The sequence below is a fragment of the Macrotis lagotis genome, chromosome 2 (assembly GCF_037893015.1).
Source record: "Macrotis lagotis isolate mMagLag1 chromosome 2, bilby.v1.9.chrom.fasta, whole genome shotgun sequence".
Classification (NCBI taxonomy): Eukaryota; Metazoa; Chordata; class Mammalia; order Peramelemorphia; family Peramelidae; genus Macrotis; species Macrotis lagotis.
The window spans coordinates 290,665,135-290,680,541 of record NC_133659.1 but is presented as its reverse complement, the minus strand read 5'-3'; the positions used below and the strand labels follow the sequence as shown (position 1 = coordinate 290,680,541).

General features: G+C 34.6%; 1 protein-coding gene across 12 annotated transcripts in view; it reads left to right on the top strand.

The window, feature by feature from the left end:
• Positions 1 to 15,407, top strand: part of OSBPL8 (oxysterol binding protein like 8) — a 192,673-nt gene that overhangs the window by 89,845 nt on the left and 87,421 nt on the right. For 11 of the 12 annotated variants that reach the window (XM_074226466.1, XM_074226462.1, XM_074226460.1 and 8 more), the window contains one exon: positions 4,085 to 4,222. In XM_074226466.1, the coding sequence (XP_074082567.1) occupies positions 4,085 to 4,222 (138 nt within the window). Of the gene's footprint in view, positions 1 to 3,292; positions 3,370 to 4,084; positions 4,223 to 15,407 lie in introns of those variants that run through there. The other variant, XM_074226468.1, reaches the window with a different exon arrangement.

Sequence of the window (15,407 nt, the reverse complement as noted above, 5' to 3'; positions counted from 1 at the left end):
TTTGGCTTTTCTTGAGAAAAGTGCACACTCCAAGTCTCATAAAGGTAGTGAAGATCAAGGAGCTGCCCTGAATTGACAGACAAGTAAGATTTTATGGCCTAATGTGAGCTCCTCCTTCTCCCTATTGTACCTCTCTGTCAACTCATTGCTTAGTCTTCAGAGTTACATTCTATTTATGAAAATCTACCCCAGCAACAAAGAAAAGAATGAGTTTTTTTTATAAAATCTAACCTCACCATCCAGATGGAGAGAATAACTTTCAGGATTATAACTATCTTATTGAAGTAATGTAACTTGTCTTGGAACACAAGGTTTAGGAACAGTCTACTTATCATCAAACGAGGAGGATTATGAGCTTCTTTGGAATGCAAGGTTTTTCTCATGGGAAAATGTCTACTATGCTTCTAGTAGTCAGTAAAATAGTCTTATCACAAGTTAGGAGAGGGAGCCGCTTGTTTGAAATACAAGGGGCTTTCTTCTAGAAATAGCTTAAGAATAATAGTTTGTTCTTTCTTTAATATTTCTTAACTCTGAGAGGACTCCATTTAGGAATATTAACCCTGAAATGGTTTTATTGGGAATATTCCACTTACCTGGGTGGGACCAACTGTTTACTTTCTTGTATTTCATTTTCTAATGACTGTGAAGGAAACATTGGAGCAAGGGTCTGAAATTCTATGCCAGTTTAGACCCAACAGCTTAAACATTCTACCATTTTGTTGCTGTTAATTTGTTTGATATTTGTAATAAAAACCACAAACAACTTGCATCTCAAATCCATAAAGAATACAGTTCGGTTCAATAAAAAAATCAAATTGATTGGGGAAATGTGATCAGAAAAAAATTGTAGTCTTAAATCACTCCCTCCCCCCTTTTATGCTAAACAGATGTAGTTATTTCGCTTGAACTTTTTTTACTTTTTTGCTATGTAGATTTGCTATAATACTTAGGATGCATTTTAAATTATTTTTGGCCTTCCATGACTTGGGTAAACTTAACATTGATGTAGAATATTAATTGTAAAAATGTTTCAACGTTTGTTACCACCTGAAATACTTTCATATCAGGTGTACTTCTGAAAAATTTTATATGCATATGAGGGATTAAAAATTGGTTCTGGTAATAGAAGAAACTTGCTGTCATTTTTATATGATTTTAATATATATGAATGGTTTTTTTAAAAAGCAAAAATAGGCTGTATGCTATATTGGAACAGAATACTGATCTCCATCTTTGTTATAACTAGCAGTATGTGACCTGAGCACATTGTTTATTAAACTTTCTTTTGTTTCCTTAAATGAACGTATCACCTCCATGGTCCCTATAGAGCCTAAATTTCTATGGTTTCTCTTAGAAATGCATGGATGAAACTTGAAAATTGCATTGCATTGTATTCATTCCCAAAATAATCATGACATTTCTTATTTTAGTGAAGAGGATAGATTCAAAAATATATGAAATTCTTTGTATAAGTCATAAAGACAAGTTGTGTAATTGATATAATGGATAGAGAGAGCTGGTGTAAAAGTCAGTTCAAGTCCTACTGTGACACATGTATGTGTCTGGCTGTCTGACACTGGACAGGTCCCTTTACTTCAACATGTAAGCCAGCAGATTGACTTACTTTCTAGTTGGGAAAGAGTTAACAAAATAAATTTAAAAAATAGAAAAAGGTTAATATGTGATTTCTCAAGTAAATATGTGGCAACAGGAATCCTCATGAAACTTTATGGTTCAGTGGCGTCTGTTTCTATTTGACAGTTCTGTTTTAGATAGTTCTAGAGTCTAAATTGCAGAGAGGGTACTATTCAGCATTGATAGAGAATTCCTTCATCAAGGAGTTCCTCCTAGGTCTAGTCACTCTCCTTGTTTTCTCTGCAAGGAACTGTACATTGTGGTTGATAGAAAGAGGAATAGTACCTATTCTCTGACTTAACGGAATAATAATAGTAATGATGATGATGACGATAGCAAATAATTAGTATTTATTTGATACTTCAAAGTTTGCAAAGTACATTATGTATATTATCTAATTTTAGCCTTGCAGAGACCTTGGGGAAAAGGTGTTAATCTTAAACTCATTTATAGATGAGGAACTGAGGCAACAGAGGTTTATTAACTCACCCAATATTGTTAAGGAGTATCTAAGGCTGGATTTGAACTCATCTTCCTGACAGATGCTCTACACACTGTATCACCTAATTGCCTAACATAATTGGGAAATAATTCATAGTATTAACTGTGTTTTATTAAGGGAAAAAGTATAGTAGCACATATCACATATACTGTTCTGTGTAAAGTCTTTATCTTACTATATAAAAGGCCCTACTTTTGAATATAAAAGATTAAGATTTACTCTGTAGATCAGGGATTCTTAACCTGGAATTTGTGAATTTAAAAAAAATTGATAATAATATTTTTTAGACTTCACACAGGCTGCCTCAGGGCTCCATGACACCAAAAAAAAAAGGTAAAAACCTTGTTCTAGGGACTATATATCTGTAGTCAGTAGTGGTTAGTTATATTCTTACCTTAGGAATTACGATAGCCTATGAAAAACCATATAAAATCTTTTTTAATCTTAGATTCCACTTAAAATTAAGGAGAGATACTATACTTAATCAAGATTTTAGGCTTGCTGTGGGCTTTCATTAGTCTTAATTGGCTTTAGTCTCAAAAAATGGTACAAGATAATACATATATTCTACTCTATTTTAGATGAATGTAAAAATTTAGGGAATATTTAGTGGAGACCAGAAGAGGGCACTGTAGTGTCATACTTAGTCCTTGAGTCACTTTGTATGTAGCCCATACATACTCTGGCCTTCAGAGTCCTTTATTGCTCAGCCCCCTCCTACCTCTCCAGTCTTCTAACACCTTACTCCCTGAGACCGACTTTGACTCCTCTCTCTGCTGGAGGCCTTCTCTCTGAATGTCCCCCATTCCTGCAGTGCTCTTCCTCCATGCCAACTACTGACCTCCTTGACTTCCTTTAAAATCTCATCTTCTATGAGCAGCCTTCCCTTTTAATTCCTCTGCAGAAAGTCTGCTTGGGATGTATTGTTGACCATTTCTCTTTCCCAAGGCAGGAGCTGAATTCTCTCTCTTCCTATTTTCCCAGTTCTTAGCACAAGGCCCATCCCATAGGAGTCACTACTTAATCAGTGTTTAATGATTGATTAACACTTTACTAGATTTCAGTTTAGGCACAAAGTGACAAAACTAAAAACACAGTAAATAATTTACACAATAAAATGATTGGTGTCTGCCTTCATTCTGTTTACTCTATAATTGCCTGGTTTATGTTCAGGACTGTTTTAGTGCCTCTTTAGCAGCTTCTGGAAGGACTGAGGTGGAAGGAATGGAAGAGTAAGATTTCTAATCTTTTGAATAGCTTTCCCTTGCCTTGCCACCTCTACTATATTTGACCCTCTTACTTCAGGGTCATCAGTAGGAGAAATATTCAGTAACATTCAGTCTCCCAGTGTGGTTAGAGAATGGAGAGGCTGCATGACATGGATTTTTCAGTTAAATGAGGGTTAACACCTGTCTTAAGTAAAGTTATTTCAGGAGTTCTGCCTTTTAAACTCTAGAGATTAGAATGGTCAAATAGTAACATTGATTCATAGTTCCCCCTTTTATATTTTTAGAAATGTGATATTTATTAATCTCATTTTTTCAAATTGCTGTCTACCAGACACATGTTATATGATTTTTCTATGGAATGTTAAATATTTATCACTTAACAATGCTTTTGAAAATCTTTATTCAGACTCTAATAACACCAATTCTTAATTCTGTTAAGGTGAGCTTTTGAATGTCTATTGGGCAGTTAAAATAAATAGACAATTTCATTAATAATTGTTTATACACTCCCCCTCCTTTTTTTATATCATTCATAGCATTCTAATGTTAATTCTTAACTAGTCAGACAGTTTACCATTTAGAGTATTTAACCCCATTGGCAATGTGAATCTTTAAGTTAAAAACAAATAAGAAAAAAACGGAGTGACCATCTACTATAGTAATTAATAGGCTGCTGTAAAGTTATTTGGTTAATATTGATTTTCTTTTCTTTCTTTAGCTTTGATAACAAACAGTGATGATTCACACCTTCTGACCTCAGCAAAGATGAACCAGCGACAGGGAAGGGAAGCCTTCCTAACTCCAACCAAAGATTTGCTTCAGCCATCACTGGGTCCTGGAAGTGGTCACAGCCAGGGTGAGAAATTTTATTTATTGTATAGTGATGTGTAGTTTTTATGTTTTGGACCCTTCTTTACCTTATTTGTTTTAATAGTACAGTGAAAGTGAACTCTATGAATTTTGTATTTTAATTTTTGCTTTTCCCTCTTTCTCTTTCCTCACATAAATGACTTGTGTACCTTTTGGTCAGTTTTATAAGGCTGATATTCCTTTGACTCAGAAGCATTTAGTTTAATATGTTGAACTCTTGCACTGTGTTGAAAAGCAAATGCTCTTGCTCATGGAAGTTTTAAATAGGTAGAGATGGTATTTAGAATTTGTCCCATATCGAAATAATAGATAAATTTTGAACTCTAGTCATTTTGCACATAGAGTCAACTCTTGATGATCTCTCAAAATTAGATTTCATTTTTGTTTATTTTCTTTTTAAAAATGAAACTTGTGTTTTCTATTTCACTTAAATGAAAAATTAGTTCTTAGAATTTTATGCTGGAAGTAATTTTTAAATTAGTTTTATGGAGAAGATATGTGAAGTCTTTGTTACCCAATTGAATGATTACTATATGATCTTATAGAAGAAGAATGATTTTAATAGATATTTGAAAAAGTTAATTATTTGTAGAGAAACATCATCTACAAGTGCATTCAGGGCCTGTTTTGGAGACATTAAGACTTCACTTCAGTTTTATCCAGTGGTACATGCTGGTTATGTCAGTCAAGCAAAATTTTCCAATGCCTCAACGCTAAGATTGTAAGTTCTAGAATGGTTGCTACTCTGCATTGGTAGAGGAAGTTTCCTTATCAGAATCTACCTATATAGATAAAATCATAATTCTGGACACAAAGATTCATATGTGCCCCAACAGAAGGCATAATAATGTCTGGGGAAAAAATGTGAAGATATAGATTCATATTTTTAGTCTTTTCTTGTCATTAGTGCCTCTCAGTGTATTTTTTTCTTTCTTTGTGCTTTAAAGCCAAAGACACTTTAAAAAATTGATTATACATGGTTAACACTAGTGTTTTATGAAACTTCACATTTTACAATTTCTTATAGAAACAGGAACTCATACTCTATCAAAGGACATTCTAAGTGTCCCTGAGAGTAGTCACAGATAGACTGTCACAAGGGCTTTGTTGCTGTGATCATTCTGCTGTCAACAAGACCCTTGGAGAAAAAAGATGAGAAAGTAATCATTTCTTTTGTTAAGGCTCCTTTCAAAAATCAGCATAAGGAGAGGTAGTTCTGACCAGAATCCATCCTCCTGAAAGCCTGAGTCAGCCAGTCCATCTTGGGCCTGGACCCCCTTCCTTAGACCCATCCTTACTAGGTATCTGTGACTGATCCAAACTAACCAGTTCTTCTTATGACCAAGATCTGTTACTGATGTTTATTCACAAGAGTGCTTTAGTCTTCTTACATTCTACTCCCAGCCATGTCTGCTTTAGTCCAGTGACTTCTGTGACTTTTAGCCTGGCTGTTTCTTAACTCCAGACTGAAATGCTCTCCCTCCCCCACTCTGACTCTTGACTTCCAGGGCTCCTTTCAAGATGCCTCTCAACCTTCTTATTTCTCATGCCTTCCCTCTGTTAGTCATTACTCTTGATCCTGTGTGTAACTTGTTTGTAGATTGGGAGCTCTTTGTGAGCTGGGGACTTTGGCCTCCCTGTATATGCCCAGCCATTATTACAATATGTTGTACATGGTAGGTGTTTAACAAATATTTATTGACTGACTCGTCAGTGAGTAGGGGCAAGTCTTTTAGACAGGGTCCTGGAAATGGTCACAGCCATGGTGAGAGATTTTATTTATTGTATAGTGATGTGTAGTTTTTATATTTTGGACCCTTCTTTACCTTATTTATTTTAATAATACAGTGAAAGTGAACTCTATGAATTTTGTCTTTTAATTTTTGCTTTCCCTTCTTTCTCTTTCCTCACGTAAATGACTTGTGTGCCTTTTGGTCAGTTTTATAAGTCTGACAGAAAGCCCATCTTTGTCATAGACAAAAGGCTTATTGTTTTGTCCTTCTTTCTCAAAGACCATGACTTCAGGGAGGTGATACCATGGCATGCATTTGAATTAGATTTGAGTGAGGAGGTGAGAGCAAAATCACCAGCTTCACTTTTTTCTCCAGAGTCACTTAGGTCCAGATGTGGATCAGGATGATTAGAAAGGGCTCTGGTTGTGAGGCAGTCAGGGTTAAGTGACTTGCCTAGGGTCAAACAGCTAGTAAGTGTCTGAGATTAAATTTGAACTCAGATCTTCCTTACTGTAGGCCATCACTCTACGCACTCTGCTGCACTATCTAACTGCACATAAACAAAGTTTTACCTACTTGTAAACTGGTCAGATGGGAGGGATTGCCTCTCATCAGTTATGAGCAGTGAGAAAAGCATTTTCCTGTTCACCTATTTGAGTCTCCTGCAAGTCAAGACATCACCCTCCTGTGTCATTGGTCTCTTTCAGAATGAAGGAAAAACAAGACAGGTGGATAGAGAGAGCATTTGAATGCATACTCCTTGGTTGGCATTGTTTGTTCTGAGAGCTAGAGATCCAAATCCCTCCAGGAAAGTAGCTCCTGCCCTCCAGTAGCTAGCATGCTGATGGAGGGAGACGATAGGGAAGGGCCAACTAAAAAGAGATGGGGCTCCTAAGTAACATGGCTTGTATAATCTCTTTTTTGGGGGGAGGGTGCAGAGTTTACAAGACAATGAGGTTAAGTGACTTGCCCAAGGTCACACAACTGAGTATTAAGTGTCTTGAGGTCAGATTTGAAGTCACATCCTCCTGACTCCAGGACTGGTCCTCTATCCATTGCACCACCTAGCTCCCCCCTTAATCTTTTAAAGTTTTAAGCATTTACTTTGAAAAATAGTAGTATCTTGCTTGCCTTTTTTTTTAAATAAAGTGATGATTTCCTTTGTGAGGGATTATTCTTTGGTGTAGTGAAGACAATACAAAGTATTATATCACAAATAAGATCTAGTATGAAAAAGTTTATGGACAAGGGATATGCTCTTTTTGAATGTTACTAAATGTAACTGTCATAGTTACAGCATTAATTTGTTCAGCCATTCACTGGCATATAATTCCTTTTGCCCCCATTTGGGCACATGATACTGGAGTGGTTTGCCATGTCCTGCTCCAACTCATTTTCCACATGAGTAGACAGAGTTGGACAGCATTAAGTGACTTGCCCTGGGTCACACAGTATGCATCTGAGACCAGATTTGAATTCACTTTATTCACTATCCCATTAACTTTATTACCTTGTTACAAATTGAATTGTTGGCTTAGACTTGGTAGGAGAGATTCTTGTTGGAAAATCCAGCCTTTGTGTTGCAGTTCATAGTCTCATAGTATAAGTCTTGCTTCTAGCCTTACATCTTTCACATTCAATCCTCCCTTGTAAAGAAGAGTTCTGATTGAAGGCCAAGATGGCAAAGTACAGGCTGCAACCCAATTAAACTCTTTCCCTTAATAAGCAACTTTACAATAACCACATTAAATTTTGGAGTGTCAGAGCCAACAACAAATTAGAGTGAGATATTTTCCCAGACTAAGAAAACTTAGGCGATCTGGAAAAGAGATCCATGACACCAAGGTGGGAGACATACCTGAAATGCTTACAGATGTGCAGCATCAGCAGAAACTTTGGGAGCTCTTAGCTCAGAGATGGGAAGAGGGTTGGATCACTGGGGACATGCTGCTGGCACTGGGTACAACTTGCACTGATTGGCAACTCTGGTGCAGTTCCAGGCAGAGAGGAGTGCTGGGGGTTGACCACAAGAGAGCCGGGGCCTTACTCACAGGATTAACAGAGTGCCAGTGCTTCCAGCAGCAGGGGGACAGGCCTCCTTGTTTCAGTCCAGGGCCACAAGTGCCACTTAGGATTCCAGGGGTTCAGAAGCCCTTCCTAGTTAAAGGTCAGAGGGGAAACTAAGAGGTGGGAATCATACTTCTCCCCAGATCATATTACCTTGGAAGAACTCAAAACTTGAATATCTCCAGGGCTTGCTTTGAAAAGCATGAAAAGAATGAAAAAGTCTGAAACTTAATATGGTGCCTCCCTAACCCCAGGTGGGCAGAGATCAACTTTAACCCAAATGACTGAAAGAAAAATTGATAAGTGACTTAGCACAGCCCATTCTCACTTAAATGCAGTTCACTTGCCATGCCATGGCATAATCTTGCTGATGTCATGTCTGTCTTTGAGAATGAAGGACACACCAACAACATGTTCAAAGTCAAAAAAATAGACTGGAAAAATGATCAAAAAATAACAAAAAATCTTGACCACAAAAAAAGCATTAGGGTGGCAGGGTATACAACACTTACTCAGAAGAAAACAATAAGTGAAAGTTTCAAGCAAAGCCTAAAAGAAAACTTCTAATTGAACCCTAACTCAAGGAGAATTCCTGGAAGAATTAAGGAAAGGGATGGGTAGAAGAAAAATTGGGAAAATAAATGAGTGAGGCAAAAAAATAAAAATAAAAAAAGAATTAATACATTGATAAAAAAGATACACATTCAACAAAATGAAGAAAACAACACTTTAAAAAACATAATTTGCTGAATAGTAAAAGAAGCTCAAAAATTTGTCAAAGAAAAATCCTTAAAAAGAGAATTGTCCAAATGGAAAAAAGGGGTGCAAAAGTTCACTAAGGAAAATAATTCCTTAAAAATTAGAATTGGGTTAGTGGAAGCTAATGACTCCATGAGTCATCAAGAAACAATAAAAAAGTCAATGGAAAAAATTGAAAAAATATGAAATATCTCAAAGGAAAAATAACTGACCTGGAAAATTGATTGAGGAGAGAGAATTTAAGACTTGGACTTCTAGAAAACTATGCTCCAAAAAAGAATTTAGATATCATATTTCAAAAATAGAACTGGGAATAATCTACCAATTACCTCCTGAAAGGAGATCCTCAATTGAAAACTCACAGAAGTATTATAGTCAAATTCCACAATTCCCAGTTCAAGGGGAAATTGTTGCAGCAACCAGGAAGAAACAATTCAAATATCATGAAACCACAATTAGGAACACACAAGATTAAACAGCTTTCACATTAAAGGACTGGAGAACTTGAAGTATGATATTTCAGAAGGTAAAAAGGATCTGGGATTACAATCAAGAACAACCTACTTAGCAAAGTTGAATATAATTTTTGAAAGGGAATAAAAATTAAAAAAAATTTGAAGGGAAAAATGGATAATTAATGAAATAATTTCAAGCATTCCTTATGACAATATTAACACTAATAGAAAAAGTCTCGTTTTCAGATATAAGACTCGAGAAGAATATAAAAAAGGTAAATATGAAAGAGAAATCATAAGGGATTCAATGATTGTTAAGCTGTTGACATTCCTATGTGGGAAGATAGTTCATATTAACTACTAAGGGCTTTATCATTATTTGAACAGATAAAAGAGGTTTACATAGAGGACATGTTTATGACTTGATTGTGTTGGAATGATCTCCAAAGAGGTGTGCACTGGAAGATGGGAGAGCAGACATATAGAAAGGGAGAACTTTCTTGTGTAAAAAAGGCTGGCATAAGGAAGAACCTGTACAATGGGGAAGGGAAAAGGAGGTTAGGAGACAATGCTTGAGATTCACTCTCATCAGAATTGGTTCAAACAGGATCAAGAATGTGTGTATATACAAATCTATCTTACCCGATAGGAGGGGAAGGGGCGAGAGATAGATAGAGAGGGAGAGGGAGAGGGAGAAGAAAGATGGATTAAGGGAGGTTGTGGTGAGAAATAAAATAGACCTTTGAGACACTGGATAAAAATAGAGAAGAACAAACAGAAGAAAATGTAATGGAGGAAAAATAGACAATAATCATAAATGGGAATGTGAATGGGATGAGCTCACCTTTGGGGGAATAGCAGAATGAAATAGAAACCAGGTTTCAGCAATATGTTGTTTACAAGACTCATTTGAAACAGAAAGCTACATACAATATTAAACTAAAGGACTGTAGCAGAATTGAATATGCTTCAGCTGATATAAATAAGTCATGGGTAACAATCATGATCTCAGACTAAGGAAAAATTAAAAATAGACCTTATTAATAGAGATAATCAGGGAAATGACATTTTGCTAAAACTTGCTGTAGGCAAATTATATCAAAAATTTTTACAGCAAATTTCTCAAATATATAAAGAATTGGGTCAGATTTATATAAGGACCAAAAGATAAGAACAGGCACATTTCAGAAGAAGAAATCAAAGCTTATCTAATTGTCATTTGAAAATGTGCTCTCATTATTGATTACAGAAATGCAACTATCTTACATTTATTGGAAATGACTAACTCTGGAAGAAGATGAAAGGAAATAGGTACACTAAAGAACTATTGGTAGAGTGGTGAACAGGTTCAATGATTTTGAAAAAATAATTTACAACTTTTCCAAAGGGCTATAAAACTCTGCATATTGTAAAGACTTACCATAGTGCCTAGCCCAGAGAAGGCACTCTAGAAATATTTATTATTATTATTGCTATGATGTAGTCTAGGCTTATTTTCTCAAATAAATTTTGAGGACTATTGCATCTCCAGTGGCCTATTAACATTGGTCTTTTAACATTCCACTAACAAGACATTCGAGAGAAAAATCTCATTTGGTTAAAATACACAGCTTGTCCAGTACTTGAGCATCCTCTAGTGGCTCCTTCAGGACAGCCTTGCAGTCTATATGGAATTTTCAGTTATAGTGTTTTTTTAAAAAGTAGTGTTTTTAGATGTTACCTAATTTTGAAACTTTATAAATTAAATAATTTTAAATGCAGTAGGTTTTTAACTTCTTTAGTTTTTTAAAAGTTTAATATACTTCTATTATTTATTAGATTTCAATTTTATGTTAATTTTGATTAAGCACACTGATAGCAATTTTTTGTCAGTTTTCTTGGATCTATAAAAAAATTAAATTTTTGAGGTGGCTAAGAATTTGAAATCAGGGGAATACTCATAATGTGAATTGATACAAAGAGAAGTGAGAAGAACTGAAAGATCATTTTGCACAATAGAAACAATGTGGTCATAATGATCAACTGTGAAAGACTTGGTTGCTTTGATCAATACAATGATCCAAGACAATTTCCGAGGACTCATGGTGAAGTACTTTTTTTCCTTAGGAATTCGAGTGATTCCTTTCAGAAATTTAAGAAATGCTTCTGCTTTGTTAATGCAGTGATATACTTTAGTAGTAGAAACTGAAGTGATTAGCAGGTGATGGAGTAACATTGGTAACTGCGGTTATATAACTAATGAACATCTTGCAACTAAATAGAAAATTTTGTGTCATAATTTTAAAAATTTTCAAGTATATTTTAAAATATTTTTGGGGGCTTTGAATTGTTCTTAGCTTTTTCTTGTGTGTTGTTAGAAATTTGTGGCTTTTATTGAAAACTGTCTATCTCTTTTTTTATTTTTATTTATTATTTTTGGGGTTTTTTTGCAAGTCAGTGAGGTTAAGTGACATGCCCAAGGTCACTCAGCTGGTAAGTATGTATAAGTTTCTGATGATGGATTTGAACTCAGGTGAACCTGACTCTAGGGTGGGTGCTCTATTCACTGTGCTACCTAGCTGCTCCTGTTTATCTCTTTAACATGTGAAAATGGTTGATAACTAAAAAAAATAGTATTAGATTGCCTTCTGTTTAATTAACAAAATTGTTCTGTGTATTATTTTTAAATCTTATTCTCATTAGAAAGAGGAGTATGTCTAAGTACAAATAGAAGACTAGTCTATTAATAAGGTTAAGTTATATCAGATGTAGGTATTAATTTAATAAATTGATATTTCAGCCTCAGCTAATTTGTTGGAAGAGATATAAGCAGTAGTCTTCATTACTGAAAGTTTTCTATAACTTTTGTTGTTTCATTGTTTCAGTTGTGGTCTGACTCTTCATGACCCTATTTAGGATTTTCTTAGCAAAGATGGGGGCAGTTATTTGCTATTTTCTTCTCCTTTTCTATAGATAACTTTTGAAAAAAAAAGATAGCTTTTAGGTTTAAATAAGGATGCCTAGAAAAATGCTAATGTATTAATTTCCTACCTCCATGTTCATTCCATATTTTACTTGCTCCTTTTCAGTTTTTTCATTGCTTACTTGTGAGCATTCTCTAATTCCAAACATTGGCTCCCTGCCAGGAAATGGGGTTAAGTGACTTGCCCAAGGTCATACAACTAGGTAATTAAGTGTCTGAGGCAAGATTTGAACTCAGGTCCTCCTGACTCCAGGGTTTGTGCTCTATCCACTGCACCACCTAGCTGCCCCCCCTCCATGGTGAATTAATACTCTGATATATACTTTGTGGGGTTTTTTTTAAGATTTTATTTATTTTGAATTTTGCAATTTTCCCCCTAGTCTCTCCCCCCCCCCCCCCCCCCGGAAGACAATTTGCCAATCTTTACATTGTTTCTATGGTATACATTGATCCACATTGAACGTGATGAGAGAAATCTGATATCCACTTTGATAGTCTGAGATCTACATTTTTAGACCTGACTTCTCTGCTACAAGTTGGCTTCCTGTCTTTCATTTGTCAAATGCTCATTTTAGCTTAAATTCAACTTGTTCAATATTTGAATCCACCATCCATCCTTCGACTACTTCTCTAGCCTAGTCTTCCAGTATTTTATTTTCTCAGTCACCCAGTCATAAATCTTAAAATAATCTTTTTTTAGTCCTGTTTTTCATCTGTTAAATTTAGTCAATTACCAGGATTTTTCTCTATAACCATTTTAAATTCTCTCAAATTCATCATTTCATATACTCATCCAGTATCTTATTTTCCTATGCTTATATAGAATTGTTAACCTGTTTCCTAGATTTCAGTCCTATCTGCTTTGTTGCTGTACTTTTCAAAAGCATCATGAAATCTTAATAGGTAAAAATCTCTTAGGATTGTCTAGTCGAGATCATATCTGAATACAAATTCCCTTTATATCATCTTTGACAAGTAGCAATCTGTGCTTGAAGATGCTTGAGGAACTCTTATTAGGATAGCCTATCATGAGCAGAGGTATAGCCTTCCACTTTTTTAATTGACAAGCTAGTTCCTTCAAGCATTACTTATATTTTATGATCTCAAAACCCTTTGTTGTCCTGGTCATGTGCCTCTGGATGTTCTCTAGCTTTCTTAAATAAAGCACAGAGAATTTACTCTAGATGTCTAACCAGGCAGAATACAGTGTGGTTTTTAATCTCTGTAACCTGAACATCATGAGATTGAATTAGTGTTTTTGGCTACCCTCTATCACACTGTTGACCATTTGGTCCTCTCACTTATTTATAACTTTCCCCTTAGCTATTACTCTAAAACTACATTTTATTCATTTTGTACTTGTAAAGTTGATTTTTGTTCTTCTCCTTCCCTAATTCAAGTTTATATTTATCTATTTCCTTTTTTTCCTTATTAGACTAGCCAGCACCATTGACTTTCAAGATTTTTTGCTTTCTCCTAACATTCAAATTAGCTCTCCCTTCTAGGATTTTGGTTTTTCTTTAATCTGTCATCTATTAATTTAGTAACACCCTATCAACATCCTTATTGTTGTTACTCATAAATAGGACCAATTCTATTTTGTAATTTACTGCTCAGAATTTTCCAGTGGCTCTCCCTTGACAGTGTAAATCCCAGTCCTCCTCTAAGTTTCATCATTGCTCTCCAGTTCTTACTCATTTCCAGGGTTTTGCCTGTAATCATACTGTTAACTCACCCCAGATTATGTTTCTGCCTTTTAAATACTATCCATTCCTACAATTAGCTCTTTTGTTGTGAGACCACTCTAAAAAACCTCCAAAAACATCAAAACAGGAATTTGATGTTATTTCTAGCATAATTTATGTTTAAGTGCTGTAACACTGAATTGTTTAAATGTAGGTTTCTTTAGAATTTATGCTTAAATCTTTAGAATATGGAATCCTTCTTATAAACTTGAGAAATTAGAATTTTTCTATTATTCAGCCTAGGAAAATTTATTCAGAACCATAAACCAAATTAGAATAAATCTTTATAGTTTTAAACTAAATTTCTGAAAACCTAAGATGTTCAATATGTTTCAATATAATGGGTATATTTTAGGTATGGTTGACTAGTAAGAAAGGAGAGAGAAAAGCCTAAGCATATTAAAAATGAAGTTTTAAAAATATACATTTTGACATATAAAATTATCTTTCTTGTTTTCAGAACTAATTTGAAATAGGTAATTCTTGTTTCTAGCTCTCATATGGGAACTTGATTGGATTTTTTTCAATCTGTAAATATTTTATTTGTCTTTTAAATAATTTTTGGGCAAGGGTTTGAGTTTTACATTTTTTCTCTCCCCCCCAACAGAAAGCAATCTGATATAGGCTGATAAAACATATCTAATAGCGTAGAACCCAGGACAGATTTAGTGTTACTCTAAAAGCCTCCTTCCCCTTTGATGGCTATCCAATCAGTTCTTGATACATGTATTATTGTCTAGTCCATATTTCTTCATCTTCTCTACAAAATAGTATAAGATATTTTGCTAAAAAAGAAAAAGGTAAACTATATCTACAGCATTTCTATCTTTTACTAGTTTAGTAATCCTGTCAAAATAAGGAAATGAACTTAGTATGGTAATGTTTGTTTCTGATAAAACTAGACAGATGATTGCTTCCTTTTTAAAAATATTTCACAGTATTTCTTTGATGATTATGTTGAAAATTTTCCCAGGAAATCAGGTTAAGTTGACTGGTCTATGGTTTGAAGTTTCTATTCATTTCCCTTTTTTGAAAACTGAGACAACACTAGTCCTTCTTTAGTCTTATATTATTTTTCCCATTTCCTATGATATGGATTTTTTCAAAGATAGATCTGTTCATACTTTCATGGTAATAGAGTAGGGCATAATAGATAATGTATTGAATTGCTGGGAAGATCTGGCTTTCTGATCATGACCAAGTCATTTATACTCTCATAGTTATAATTTTCTAAAAAAAAATGTGGCTAATAATAGCACTTACATCTCATGGTTCTTGTTGGGATCAAATAAGACATTGTTTTTAAGGTTCTGCACAAACTTCATATTGCTATATGTATCAGCTATTATTTTTATTTGCAAAAATAGTAATTCATTTTTTTCTTTGACAATTTTTGAAAAAAGAAGTGGAGAGTTATAGTTTCCCATAATTTCAGTTTGGCTTATTAGAC